This window comes from Zootoca vivipara, chromosome 6 (genome assembly GCF_963506605.1).
Source record: "Zootoca vivipara chromosome 6, rZooViv1.1, whole genome shotgun sequence".
NCBI classification, from domain to species: Eukaryota; Metazoa; Chordata; class Lepidosauria; order Squamata; family Lacertidae; genus Zootoca; species Zootoca vivipara.
Window position 1 is genome coordinate 91,943,289 of NC_083281.1, and position 13,220 is coordinate 91,956,508.

The 13,220-nt window shown below is 46.7% G+C and overlaps 1 protein-coding gene across 1 annotated transcript; it reads left to right on the top strand.

Moving 5' to 3' along the window:
- Window positions 1-5,677: 5,677 nt before the first annotated feature.
- On the top strand, window positions 5,678-11,194 carry LOC118086023 (gastrokine-3-like). The gene is made up of 4 exons (XM_035117229.2): window positions 5,678-6,143; window positions 6,256-6,363; window positions 9,705-9,843; window positions 10,978-11,194. The coding sequence occupies exons 2-4, from the start codon at window positions 6,307-6,309 to the stop codon at window positions 11,073-11,075; spliced, it is 294 nt and encodes a 97-aa protein (XP_034973120.1). The 5' UTR covers window positions 5,678-6,143; window positions 6,256-6,306; the 3' UTR covers window positions 11,076-11,194.
- Window positions 11,195-13,220: the final 2,026 nt, after the last annotated feature.

The window sequence follows — 13,220 nt, forward strand, 5'->3', positions numbered from 1 at the left end:
GCTGGGGGAGGGTGGCAGCCCCCCAACCCACTCGTGTTTGTTCTTCCCGAGCCCCCTGGGTGCAGATGTGTTGGGTTCCACCCAACATTGTGGGTGCACAGCGCATGGGCACGTGATGTCATGCAAAGTGCATGTTTCTTAACCCAGTGAGATGGTATTTACAAGTGAGTCGGTATGAAGATCACTGTGTCCTTGTGCTGTTATTCCTTTTGATTTATTCCTTTTCTTTGCTAATCTTGCTGTCCATAATTTATCCGCCCCCTCTCTCTGACTTCCTCCCAGCGGTGGAGCAAGTTAATCGGGCACCTGGGGCGGTGTGTATGCTCAGTGCCCAGGGGCAGGGCGAGCCGGGGCAGGACACTCCGCAGGGTCTCTGAGGAGTCTGCCTGCCTCCTCCCACTCAGCTGCCCTACAGCTGAGGGGGAGGCAGTGGGCGGACCATTTGGGGCAGCACGGAGCCTGCAGGCGCCCAAGCTACCATGTCATTCCCAGGAGAGACACGTGGCTCGGACATGCTGCAGGCCCTGCGATGAGTGCCACCCGGCATTTTGTCACCCCCCCGCTCAGTAGTGACACCTGGGGTGACATCTGGTTAGGGTTGTCTAAACAAACAAAAGCAAAAAAATGCTTTTGCAGGAGTTGAAATGAGTACGTTTCCGAGCACAATTCAAAGTGTTGGTGCTGACCTTTAAAGCCCTAAATGGCCTCGGTCCAGTATACCTGAAGGAGCATCTCCACCTCCATCGTTCTGCCCGGACACTGAGATCCAGCACCAAGGGCCTTCTGGCGGTTCCCTTGTTGCGAGAAGCCAAGTTGCAGGGAACTAGGCAGAGGGCCTTCTCGGTGGTGGCGCCTGCCCTGTGGAACGCCCTCCCAACAGATGTCAAAGAGGAAAACAACTACCAGACTTTTAGAAGACATCTGAAGGCAGCCCTGTTCAGGGAGGCTTTTAATGTTTAATAGATTATTGTGTTTTAGTTCTCTGTTGGAAGCCGCCCAGAGTGGCTGGGGAAACCCAGCCAGATGGGCGGGGTATAAATTATTATTATTATTATTATTATTATTATTATTATTATCCAGAAGGCTCTTCTGGTGTTCTTATGTGGCGCTGGAGTTCTGAGGCTGAGGAATTGACTGGCACACTTCCAAATGTCTGGAAACCAGCCAGATGGGCGGGGTATAAATTATTATTATTATTATTATTATTATTATTATTATTATTATTATTATTACAGTGAAAGCTTCTGCCTGATATCAATAGGCTAGGAGTTCCAAGGAGCAGAAAATACTTTTTATGTACGCGATAACAGCTGCACAGATGCTACTGGCCCAGAGATGGAAAGAAGTCCCTACCAGAGAGGAATGGCAAAGCAAGCTGTTGGACTATGCTTAAATGGCAAAGCTGACCAGAAAGCTCAGGCACCAAGAAGACAAAAACTTCAAGAAAGAATGAGAAAAATTATTTAAGAGACCACTGTAAGCAGATGAAAACATTAGCAGTATTTTAACAACACTTGTAATGTAAGAAACACTATGGACAATGTGGAAAGATATAAAATATGGATTATGAAATAATATGCAGTTGAAAATGTTGACAGTAGGACCCATGGGAGGGAGGGTGGGAAGTCTGGAGATTCAGTGAAGACTCTACATATGGTCATGTATTTGGTACTGTTATAACTCTACACTTGTAAAATCAATAAGAATTATTATTATTATTATTATTATTATTAAAAAAGAAGGCTAGGAGTTTCAAAGTATAGGTGCTAAAAGATTAGATTGAATTCTTACAAATGTGGAATGAGTATTAACGTGGCACCTGCCCATTGCATGGATTTAAGCAGTCAAGTAGGCCAGTGTTTCTCAACCTTTTTTGGGCCACGGCACACTTGTTCCGTGAAAAAAATCACGAGGCACACCACCATTAAAAAAGTTAAAAAATTTAACTCTGTGCCGCCCTATATTATAATTATGACTGTAAGAAACACTTGCCAAATATTGCTTTCCGGCGGGTGAGTGTTGTGTATTGGCGGCCGCCAGGCTCGTTTGCACTGAGCTTTGGGAAAGAGGAGGAGAAATATTGCTTTCCGGCAGGTTAGTGTTGTGTATTGGCGGCCGCCAGGCACGTGACAATGCAAATCGCCCTTCTCGCCGCCGCACGTCGCCGCACACCAGCTAGCGTCTCGCGGCACACTAGTGTGCCGCGGAACAGTGGTTGAGAAACGCTGAAGTAGGCACATGTGTGGTAAGGCTATCTCATAGGTAAGCTGGCTCCAAGTTGTTAAGGGCTTTATATACAAACAGTTACACCTTGAACTTGGCCCAGTAGCAAGTTAGCAACCAGCGCAGATCTCTGAACAAAGGTGCTATATGGTGGCAAGGCCTTGTGCCTGCCAGCAATCGTGCTGCAGTATCCTGCGCTAACTTCCAATTCTACAATTCTGTGACTGTATTTTCTCAGCAGTCACCAACGTCCACATATTTTTATAGCATAGTGCAAGATTTGAGTGCTGCCAGTTTTGGGGGGAGGTGCAAACCATCCCCAACCAGATCCTCTTGGGAAGAGGAGCTGCCTATCATGGGCATGACAATGGGATTAGATCGGTTTGCATTAAAATATAAATCCAATTAATTCCTCTCCCAGCCCCAGCTGACAGCGTGTTTTTCTTGGGTTATGCTAATACTGTTGGAAGAAGCATAGAGGCAGGGAGAGCTTGGGTGCTGCAGTCGGCTTCTAGACCAATTGCTTTCCTTGGAATTGACATACCGTATATTCCGGCGTATAAGACGACTGGGCGTATAAGACGACCCCCAACTTTTCCAGTTAAAATATAGAGTTTGGGATATACTCGCCGTATTAATAAAACGACCCGGCATATAAAACGACTCCCGACTTTTGAAAAGATTTTCCTGGGTTAAAAAGTAGTCTTATACGCAGGAATATACTATAATTGATTCACTCGGCGTTAATGGAGAAAAACTGTTCCATCTTTCCAGTTCAACACATTTCTTCATCATTATTTTTTTTAAAAAGTTTTTCTGTACATTTATTAGCATCTCATTGCACATTTTTCCTACTGTATACACACATATGTATGCCTTTTCATTTAGTAAGGTAAAGGTAAAGGGATCCCTGACCGTTAGGTCCCATCGCGGACGACTCGGGGTGCGGCACTCATCTTGCTTTATTGGCCGAGGGAGCTTCTGGGTCATGTGGCCAGCATGACTAAGCCGCTTCTGGTGAACCAGAGCAGCGCATGGAAATGCCGTTTACCTTCCCGCCAGAGTGGTACCTATTTATCTACTTGCTCTTTGACGTGCTTTCAAACTGCTAGGTTGGCAGGAGCAGGGACCAAGCAAAAGGAGCTCACCTCGTCGTGGGGATTTAAACCACTGACCTTTTGATCTGCAAGCCCAAGGCTCAGTGGTTTAGACCACAGTGCCACGCACGTCCCTATTTTGACATTTAGTATATACATTTTTAAAGCTTGTTTTCTGCTGCTCCAGAGAGGAAGACCTGAACCGATGGATTCCAATGGCAAGAAAAGACATTCCAGCTAAACATCAGGAACAGCTTTCAGAGGGTAAGAGCTGCTAGAGAGTAGAATGGACTTCCTTTGAAGGTTAAGCAGAGGTGGGATAGCCATCTGTCAGGGATTCTGGAGCTGTGATTCTGCATTACTGAGGTTTGGACTGGATGGTGGGCTTGGCAACTCTATCATTCTAAATTCTGTGACTCAGAAGCAGCTTCAGCCCTCCTGATTCCTGATAATAATATTAATTAATTAAATTTGTACTCTGCCATATACTTGCAGGCCTGTGCCATCCTTATGGGTGACGGTGGGTGAGCACACCCTTGAGGTTCTTGCAAGTGCCACGCTCAACTACACAACAGCCACTGAATGAAGTCTGCAGCCTCAAAGCTTTCTATCAGGAGCACATCTTCTTGTGCTTGGTTCTAACTTACTAGTGAGAAAATCTGTTTAGGACTTGGCTGGAAGTCTGCTTAAAACAAAAGATTAGGTTATTTGCCAACCACTTTTAGCTGGGATTAATGCCAGCATGGAGCTACTTAAGCGCTGCAGATGTTGCTAATCTTTCTGGACCTTGGAATTGCTGATATGGGAACTTTATTTAAGCATAAAGTCTGAGATTCTTTCAATCCTCTTTTTCAGAAACATCTGGCAGGTGGATCAAATGAAGATTTTGGTAAGTACCGCTTCTAACTTCGCCACGGTAGTGATAACCATTGTTTTCTTTTGGTGCCATCGGCTAATGTGATTGCATTGCAAGAATGGATGTGGTTAATCACCTTATGAAGTTCTGTAATCTGAAACAAGTTGCTGGGCAAGAGAGATGGATATCTTTGCGCATACGGTAGCCATGGAAGACAAGCTGGTCTTGAAGATGCTGATGGACACATATCTTTTGAGAGGTCCCAACCCCACCTGGAGATGCCGGCAGAGATTGAACATGGGAGCTTCTGCTTGCAAGGCAGATACTTTGCCATTCTGCCCTTCCCCTATCATACTGCATTGCATTTTGTTCAAGATTTCCATTCAAACTTCAATTATCTAATGAGCAAATTTGATCTCTCCTTCAGGCTGTCCTCGTATTTCTTGTCTCCCTGACTTGTTCTTCAGCCAGTGATGTAAGTCACCATTTCTCAATGTTGGGATGGGGGAAAGGGGCTCACCCCAGTTAAGGAGGTTTCTTATTGTTTTATGGGCAGCCTTTCCCAGATGCCTGATAGGATAGATTAGGTTCTGAAGCCCAGGACGGTGGAGAAACTCACTCAGTCAGGTTCACATTTTAATATGAACCCACCTGATTTGAATTCCTCAAAACAATGTGAACGGAAACACAGCTAGGCTTCAGAATTCACATTTCTCTGAATTTTGTGACACAGTTCTCCAACTGTTGTTGTTGGTTGTTGTTGTTTTGTAGACAAAAATGCATCTGTTAAGAAAAACTGTGCATAAAAATTAATGTATTAGTGAAAATAGCATGTGGAAATGCATGATATTAAGGGGAATTGTTTTAAAAAAACACATGCACATCTGGCAAAGTCACAAGCAAAAATGTGCCACCCTGGTCTTCTTTGGCATGGATGATGGCAGAAGGGGTGGGGGAAGGTGTCCCACCAAATAAGGAGCTTGCCCCCCCACTTGTCCTTCCCATTGCTGGAGTCTTGTCATTGACACATACTGTTATTTTTCTTTCAGAGGTCAGGACACAGTTCATCCACCTGGAAATATACTTTGCCCTTTCTGTGCTCCCGCTTTTTTCTGTCCTTTGGAGGAAAGGCAGGAGATACATTCAATAAATAAATAACACTAAAACATCAAATAAATCTTCATGATGACTTAGAATCATAGAATCATAGAGTTGGAAGAGACCACAAGGGCCATCCAGTCCAACCCCCTGCCAAGCAGGAAACACCATCAAAGCATTCTTGACGTGTGCCTGTCAAGCCTCTGCTTAAAGACCTCCAAAGAAGGAGACTCCACCACACTCCTTGGTAGCAAATTCCACTGCCGAACAGCTCTTACTGTCAGGAAGTTCTTCCTAATGTTTAGGTGGAATCTTCTTTCTTGAAGTTTGAATCCATTGCTCCGTGTCCGCTTCTCTGGAGCAGCAGAAAACAACCTTTCTCCCTCCTCCATATGACATCCTTTCATATATTTGAACATGGCTATCATATCACCCCTTAACCTTCTCTTCTCCAGGCTAAACATACCCAGCTCCCTAAGCCGTTCCTCATAAGGCATCGTTTCGAGGCCTTTGACCATTTTGGTTGCCCTCCTCTGGACACATTCCAGCTTGTCAGTATCCTTCTTGAACTGTGGTGCCCAGAACTGGACATAATATCCAGCTTTGATACAGTCTACTTGAAAAATTGCCGAATCCCCCTCCATCCCCAGCCAAGGCAGAGTTTCATAGCCCTCTTCCTGCATGCCTACCCACTGCCTCATTCATTACAGCCCTTTTTAAAAACTCCCTAGGTAATTGCTGTGAACCACCAAGGAAATACCGACACCAGCACCCACCAGGCGGTGAAGGTTAACCAGCAAGATCAAACGGCCACGATCCACAACTATCATGGGTGGAATGGATGGGATGCAGTCTGGGATTACCAAAAGGTAACCCCCTAGGAGCAGCTAGTAATTCAGACCCACTATTTGTGGGACAGGTCCGTGGAGATTTGAATCTTTGGGTTTATAATTAAAAGCTGTCTTTTCTTGCATCTAATAGGGCCTTTTCGCTGTAAGGCTGTTTCGGAAGAGGGTCTGTGTGGTAGCAGCAATGGATTTTGAGTTATTCCCAAGCCTGGAGACACTCCACAGTTTCAGAGGGCAGAAGGTATTGTAGTGGAAATTATATGCTTTGATTGGTAGCCCCCATGAGAAGAGATGTAAAAACTGCAAGAGTGTTTGAGAGGATATTAGGAGAAACTGCTTCCTCACACTGCCTTATGAATGTGTCCAGGTGATACAATCTTGATTTCCTACACCCAACTGGGCTTGCGCAGACTGCTGAATCGGTTCACCTTGGACTGCAAGAATGAACATCTTACCACGTACAGTATAAATTACCAAAAAACTAAAGTTATTATGTTTGGCAAATCTAAGAAATCTTACAATTGGTTGCTCGAAGGAAATACACTGGAGCAAGTATTCTCATTGTGGTCTTTCAGTGGGCAGGCAAATCGTCTGCACAGCTGCAACCAAGCACCTTATTAGCTGGTAGAACAGGGGTCCCCAAACTAAGGCCCGGGGGCTGGATGTGGCCAAATCGCCTTCTAAATCAGGCCCGCGGACGGTCATGTTTTTACATGAGTAAAATGTGTCCTTTTATTTAAAATGCATCTCTGGGTTATTTGTGGGGCAGAGGAATTTGTTCATATATTTTTTCAAAATATAGTCCGGCCCCCCACAAGGTCTGAGGGACAGTGGACCGGCCCCCTGCCGAAAAAGTTTGCTGACCCCTGTGGTAGAACTTTAAATGGACTACCAAGATTCCAGCTTACGAAAGGGGGCAACTTGGTGCAGCCCACTTTAGAACTTTATAAGACCAGGGTATTGCCAGAGTTGTTATATAGAGCACCACTGTGGGCCACGACCAATTTTGATTCACTGGAGGAGACTCCTGCCAGTCCCTACCTCTATCAAAACAGCACTGCTCCCTGCAGAACTGGGTGTAATGCCCATTCAAGCCAAAGCCCTTAGACTAGCTCTGCTTTTTTTGGTTTAATTCCCCCCCCCCAAGCATGTATCAGAATCCCTCATGACAATTTTGGAAGACATGGCCCCAAACTCATGGAAATGTGAAATGGAATCTGCTGCCATGAGGTTGGGACCCTCTGCTTCCTTTCTTGTGACGCAGGGTTTTGAGAGAGCTAAAGAATTAACACTCCACACCCCACACACCCCAATTTCATCTTTTTGAGAGAGCTAAAGAATTAGCGTGCTCTGGTCCATGGGGTCACGAAGAGTCAAACACGACTAAACAACTAAACCAGGGGTTCCCAAACTAAGGCCCGGGGGCCGGATGCAGCCCAATTGCCTTCTCAATCTGGCCCGCGAACGGTCCGGGAATCAGCGTGTTTTTACATGAGTAGAATGTGTCCTTTTATTTAAAATGCATCTCTGGGTTATTTGTGGGCCTGCCTGGTGTTTTTACATGAGTAGAATGTGTCCTTTTATTTAAAATGCATCTCTGGGTTATTCGTGGGGCATAGGAATTTGTTCATATTTTTCTTCAAAATATAGTCCGGCCCCCCACAAGGTCTGAGGGACAGTGGACCGGCCCCCTGCTGAAAAAGTTTGCTGACCCCTGACTAAACAACAAAAGAATTAATACTCCAAAGGCTTAGAGACACCAAGACGCAATCACAAAACTAATGAGCTCAACACCTGTCAATCTAACTAAGTGTATGTTTCTGTATTCCATTGTTTGCATCCCTGCCAAGATAGATTTGCCAAATGTTAAAATGAGAATAGCCTTTACACAGGCAAGCCTAAACGCCCTTCCGTTAGCAGATTCGAGGGACTGACATAAAGGATTTCCTAAGGAGGATACAGTTTGCGGCTGCAACTCTGTGTCAATAGAAGCCACAACTCATGTAGTCCTAGAATGCCCTTTTTATAATGACGTTAGAAACAATTACTTCCACCCATTGTTAAGATCGCAAAAGGGTGGGACATCTCTTGCAAAGACCTGATGTAGAGAGGTTTATTTCCTTTAGAAGATCCAAATTTCTTACCAAGGCTTTACAGATTTGTGTAACGAAACATTGAAACTTCAAGGGTGAATGAGAAATGATTTATCCTGTAGAGGTCAGGAAGTAGAAATGTAAACCACTATTATTAGCAGCATTCGTCTTCTTATTTTTATGTGTGTAATGGCTGCTCACTAAACACAATAAATTGAACTGAATGGAACTTATGAATGTGCCAAGAATGTGCAGGAAAATCTCAGCTTTGAGCTGGCCTGATAGACAGTAGCTTGCCCTGTACTTCTCGCTGAACCAGGCATCCAGCTCTGATAATGCAGGCTTGATTTCCCTCAGAGAATGTGATTTAACTTCTGCCCACCTATGGAGGGAATACCTCCATAGAAGCACATGAAATTTATAGGCCTGGGGACTCCACTTTTGTGGGTTCCCCAATGGCCGCTATTGTTCTCACCAAATGAAGTTGTCCTAAACATCACAATGGTGTGTGGAATGAAGAAATCCACCACAGACAGATGCCAATGGGAAAATCTGCAGATTTTAAATTTGTTGCTGAAATGGGAAACTCAACACCAGGCACGGATTCCGTTGTCTGGCACGGCCACCTCTTGTGATTCTCCCCTACTACTGCCATAAGCAGAGCAGGCATACAGGTGAGCCACAGGGAGGGGGCTAACAAAGGAATTTGTGGAGGAAATTGAGCATGGAAGATGGATCAAGAAGGGAGCTGTTCAACAGTGGAATGGATTTCCTCAGAAGGTGGTGGCCTCTCCTTCACTGGAGGTTTTTCAACATGACCACCTGTCAGGGATACTTGAGATGTGATTCCTGCCTTGCAGGGGGTTGGGCTAGAAGACCCTTCTTCAAACATTCTATGATAATTTTGGACAGGGCCGTCTTAGGCATATCCGGTGCCATGGTGCAAAGATCCCTCCGGCGCGCGCCCGTCCCCCCGGTTTCCCAGAGTTGCCAACCTTTTTACAGCGCTGCCGGCAGCTTTGCGGGGCTGGATGAGGCGGGCAGCGGCTGGAGGGCAGCTGCTCCGGAGGGGGAGAGGCGGAGGCTGGATGTAGCAGCTCCTGGCTCAACTGGCTGCTTCGTGCTGTGGTGGCAACGGCAGGCGGAGGCTCCAAGCACGGTGCTGCTTTGGCACGGCATGGCGGAGGTGGGCGAGGGCAGTGAGCATGAGCTGATGCCGGGAGGCGCCACATCCAGCCTCCACCTCTTCCCTGGCGCCCTCCAGAACTTGCCGCCCTGGCACCCTGCGCCACTAGCCTCTATGGGTAAGGCACCCCTGATTTTGGAATGCAGTCTTTTTTCTACTGTACTTAATTGATGAAGAAGGGTTTTCAAAAAGTGAGGGAGATTTTCAGCACTGCACTAGAGCATCTCCAAGCATGATCTCTGATCATGATAAATTTCCACTAGTAATTCCACTGACCAATTTTTTCATCCCACCCTGGCACAGCTGTCAAAGAGCACCCTTCCGGCGAGTGACTTAACATTCTTGGTTGGCAAGACCCGTGTGCAGAACACTGTTCAGTTTCGAAGTCCCATTGAGCAGCTCTGCAGTGGAATTCCTGTGTACTACGCCTCCAAAGAGCAAGGTGGGGCATGTTTCTCTTCCTCTCTAGCTGCAGAAATGGCTGTGTGGGATTAAATAAGAATCCCAAATAATCTTGGCCAACCTGGTGCCCTCCAGATGTTTTGGACTACAATTCCCATCACACACACCCAGCCAGCATGGCTGTATGATGCTGGGACTGGAATGAGACGTTGTCCGAAACCTCTGGATGTGGACCAGGTTAAGAAAGGCAGTAGGAGATCATGACCACAGGCAGGTTGACAAACAGAGGAGAGGAGCAAAAAAAACCCACACACACCCAGGCCAAGACTTTTGTAGGGAACAGTTGCATGATAGCCAAACTCATTCCAAGCCAGTTTAAGCTTCTTGTGTAGATGTGATTCAAGCTGACTTTGCAGAGTGTGTAGAACATGGGTCGGCAAACTAAGGGCTGCGGGCCAGATCAGGCCCAATTGCCCTCTGGATCCGGCCTGCGGATGGTCCTGGAATTGCCGCTTGGATCGGTGTGATCATTCGGGCTGTGCCATTTTTTTGCAATTTTTTCGGGCGCCATCCCCCCCCCCATACATATACCATGGCGGCACCTCTTCCCTCCCCCCTCCTGGCTTCTCCCCACCCTGTGGAGGAAGGGAGCTGGGCTTTGATTGGTGCCAGCCAATCCGAAGCCTCGGCACCCATGTTCTGAGGCGCAGCCCAGACTCTCCACCCACCCGCCGGCCTCTCCACCCATGGCCGCGCTGTGGGCATCATGACGGGCACATCGTGGGGCATTGGCTGGAACTTGGTGCACCTGCTGGCCGGGAAAGCTGGCCCGCAAAGGAGAGGCGCTGCCACCACCACCGGCTCCCAACTGCAGGCAGAGCAACAGAGGAGGTAGGAAAGCAGAGGGGGAGGGGCTGGGGAGAGAGGGGGAGAGAGAGAAGACCACCCCCACCGTGTGCGTGCAGTTCAGCCCGCCACAATGTCTGAGGGACGGTGAACCGGCCCCCTCCTTAAAAAGTTTCCTGACCCCTGGTGTAGAAGCTGCTTAGGGGTGCAGGACCTGCATTTATTTTCCAGGCCCCCAATTTGGAAAGCCCAACCATGTCTTGGAGATGGCAACACTGTGCTTGATGCTTCTTCACTAATAATTGTGTTGTGCTTTCCCCCTTCACAGGCACAAACCTCCCCTTGCAGAGTCGAGGGTGTGAGAATGTTGGGATCCTACATGGCTTATTCAACATCTATCTCTGCGGCAACATTCCTGGTTGCTAAAATCCTGGCCAGGAGTCCACAGAGTGATTCTTTGCCTTCCTTGTTCTCCTCACAACAACCTTTTCGCTGTCCAGGTTTTCCTCTCCAGCTCAGTTTTCCTTGTTCAAAGTTCAATCCAATTACCAGCACTTGAATAATAATAATAATAAATGTTTACAAAATGAATGGGTCTTGATTTTAATTTATTGGAATTTGAAGGAAGATTTAATAACGCGACATGAAGCGCTGCACTCAGTTGTGGGCAGTGCTCCCAGCCCAATAAATGCCAACATGCAACCGCAGAGGCTGCAATCCAGGTGAGAAGACTGGTCTGGGGGGGCAGGTAAGAGGAGCTTTCTATAAAGCATTGGCCTCCATCCCTTCCTCACAACTTAATTTGTTGCAAACAGACAAAAGTAGCACCTCAAGTTTCAACAGCTGGATTTCTCTTCAGTTTGCCCACTTCCCAAATTGGTACTCAGCTGGGTACACTCCACGGAAGAGGTGCAGAGGCCTTTCTGCAGTCATGTTGTTGTTGTTTAGTCGTTTAGTCATGTCCGACTCTTTGTGACCCCATGGACCAGCGCACGCCAGGCACTCCTGTCTTCCACTGCCTCCCGCAGTTTGGTCAAACTCATGTTCGTAGCTTCGAGAACACTGTCCAACCATCTCGTCCTCTGTCGTCCCCTTCTCCTAGTGCCCTCAATCTTTCCCAGCATCAAGGTCTTTTCCAGGGAGTCTTCTCTTCTCATGAGGTGGCCAAAGTATTGGAGCCTCAGCTTCAGGATCTGTCCTTCCAGTGAGCACTCAGGGCTGGTTTCCTTCAGAATGGATAGGTTTGATCTTCTTGCAGTCCATGAGACTCTCAAGAGTCTCCTCCAGCACCATAATTCAAAAGCATCAATTCTTCGGCGATCAGCCTTCTTTATAGTCCAGCTCTCACTTCCATACATCACTACTGGGACTACTGCAGTCATATCGTGTCTCTAATCAGCTACACCTTGGAACTCCCTGCCTATTGATATCTGGCAGGCGCCTTCACTGTGCTCTTTTCAGCTGAAAACATTTTTGCTTAGACAAAACGATGTCTTTTGAGTTTATTGCTTGTTTTAATTTTTTTGAATGTTGTAGTTACTTATTTAATCATTTTATTCTTTTGGTAAAACAGTAGATGTGTTTCATCGACCATCAAGAGGTATACAAATTTTATGAAATTAATAAATATACTTGATAGCAGGCGTGTAGGAAAGAGTTGTCGTTACCAAGTAAATGAGCAAAAAGGTAGGCTGTATTTCAGGACTAGCTAAAACCTGGCTTGTGGGCCCCCACCAGAGCAAAATATTGATGACCCCACCAAGTGGAGGGGTATTAAATAAATGAATACGCTCAAAGCAGCACCTGGTCTTCTGCCTAGCTCAGCACTAGGATGGGGATCAAAAAGGCCACCACCCCAGTCATCAGATTGGTTATTTGATGAGAGAGAAGGCAGAAATAACATCCCCCACCAGCTGAGCTGCATGCAAGAGAGTGGAGCGGTTGCATCTACCACTAGGAAGGCACCCCTCAGGCCCAGAAATGTTGGCACACACACCCTGGCTGTAAATGATCAGAGACAAGCTTACTTCTTTATCATTTCTTCCCATCTTTCTTAGCTGAGACAGACTCTGAAGATGGGTTCTATCTAGGGCAGTGGTTCCCAAACCCTTTGGGGCCACTGCCTCCTTGGCCCCATGCACACATCCCCAGGGCTGGATTTAGCTTTGATGAGGCCCTAAGCTACTGAAGGTAATGGGGCCCTTTATATGTCCTGCTGTCCTTTGTCAACAACAAATTGTCGCTGTTTTTTGTGTTGAATATATGCTATATGGCAGGGGTGGCCAACTTCCAAGAGACTGCGATCTACTCACAGAGATAAAAAGTGGCAGTGATCTACCCATAGCTGCCAAGTTATCCCCTTTTTTAAGGGATTTTCCATTATGCTGAATAGGCTTCCTCGCGAGAAAAGGGAAAACTTGGCAGCTATGGATCTACCCCCTTTTTGTGGGTTCAGGTCAAAGCTGTTGAGCTTTTTTAGGAAGGAAAGCCCTGTTTTGGGGGGCTCATGTAAAAGTTGTTGAACTTCTTTAGGGAAGAGAAAAGCGACGAGCCTTTTTTAATGAAGGAAAG

Coding starts and splice junctions, on each gene's coding strand:
- LOC118086023 (XM_035117229.2), top strand. CDS start 6,307: ATGGATTTTGAGTTATTCCCAAGCCTGGAGACACTCCACAGTTTCAGA. Junction 6,364..9,704: donor ACAGTTTCAGAGGGCAGAAG/GTATTGTAGTGG, acceptor ACCCTGGCACAG/CTGTCAAAGAGCACCCTTCC. Junction 9,844..10,977: donor CTACGCCTCCAAAGAGCAAG/GTGGGGCATGTT, acceptor CCCCCTTCACAG/GCACAAACCTCCCCTTGCAG.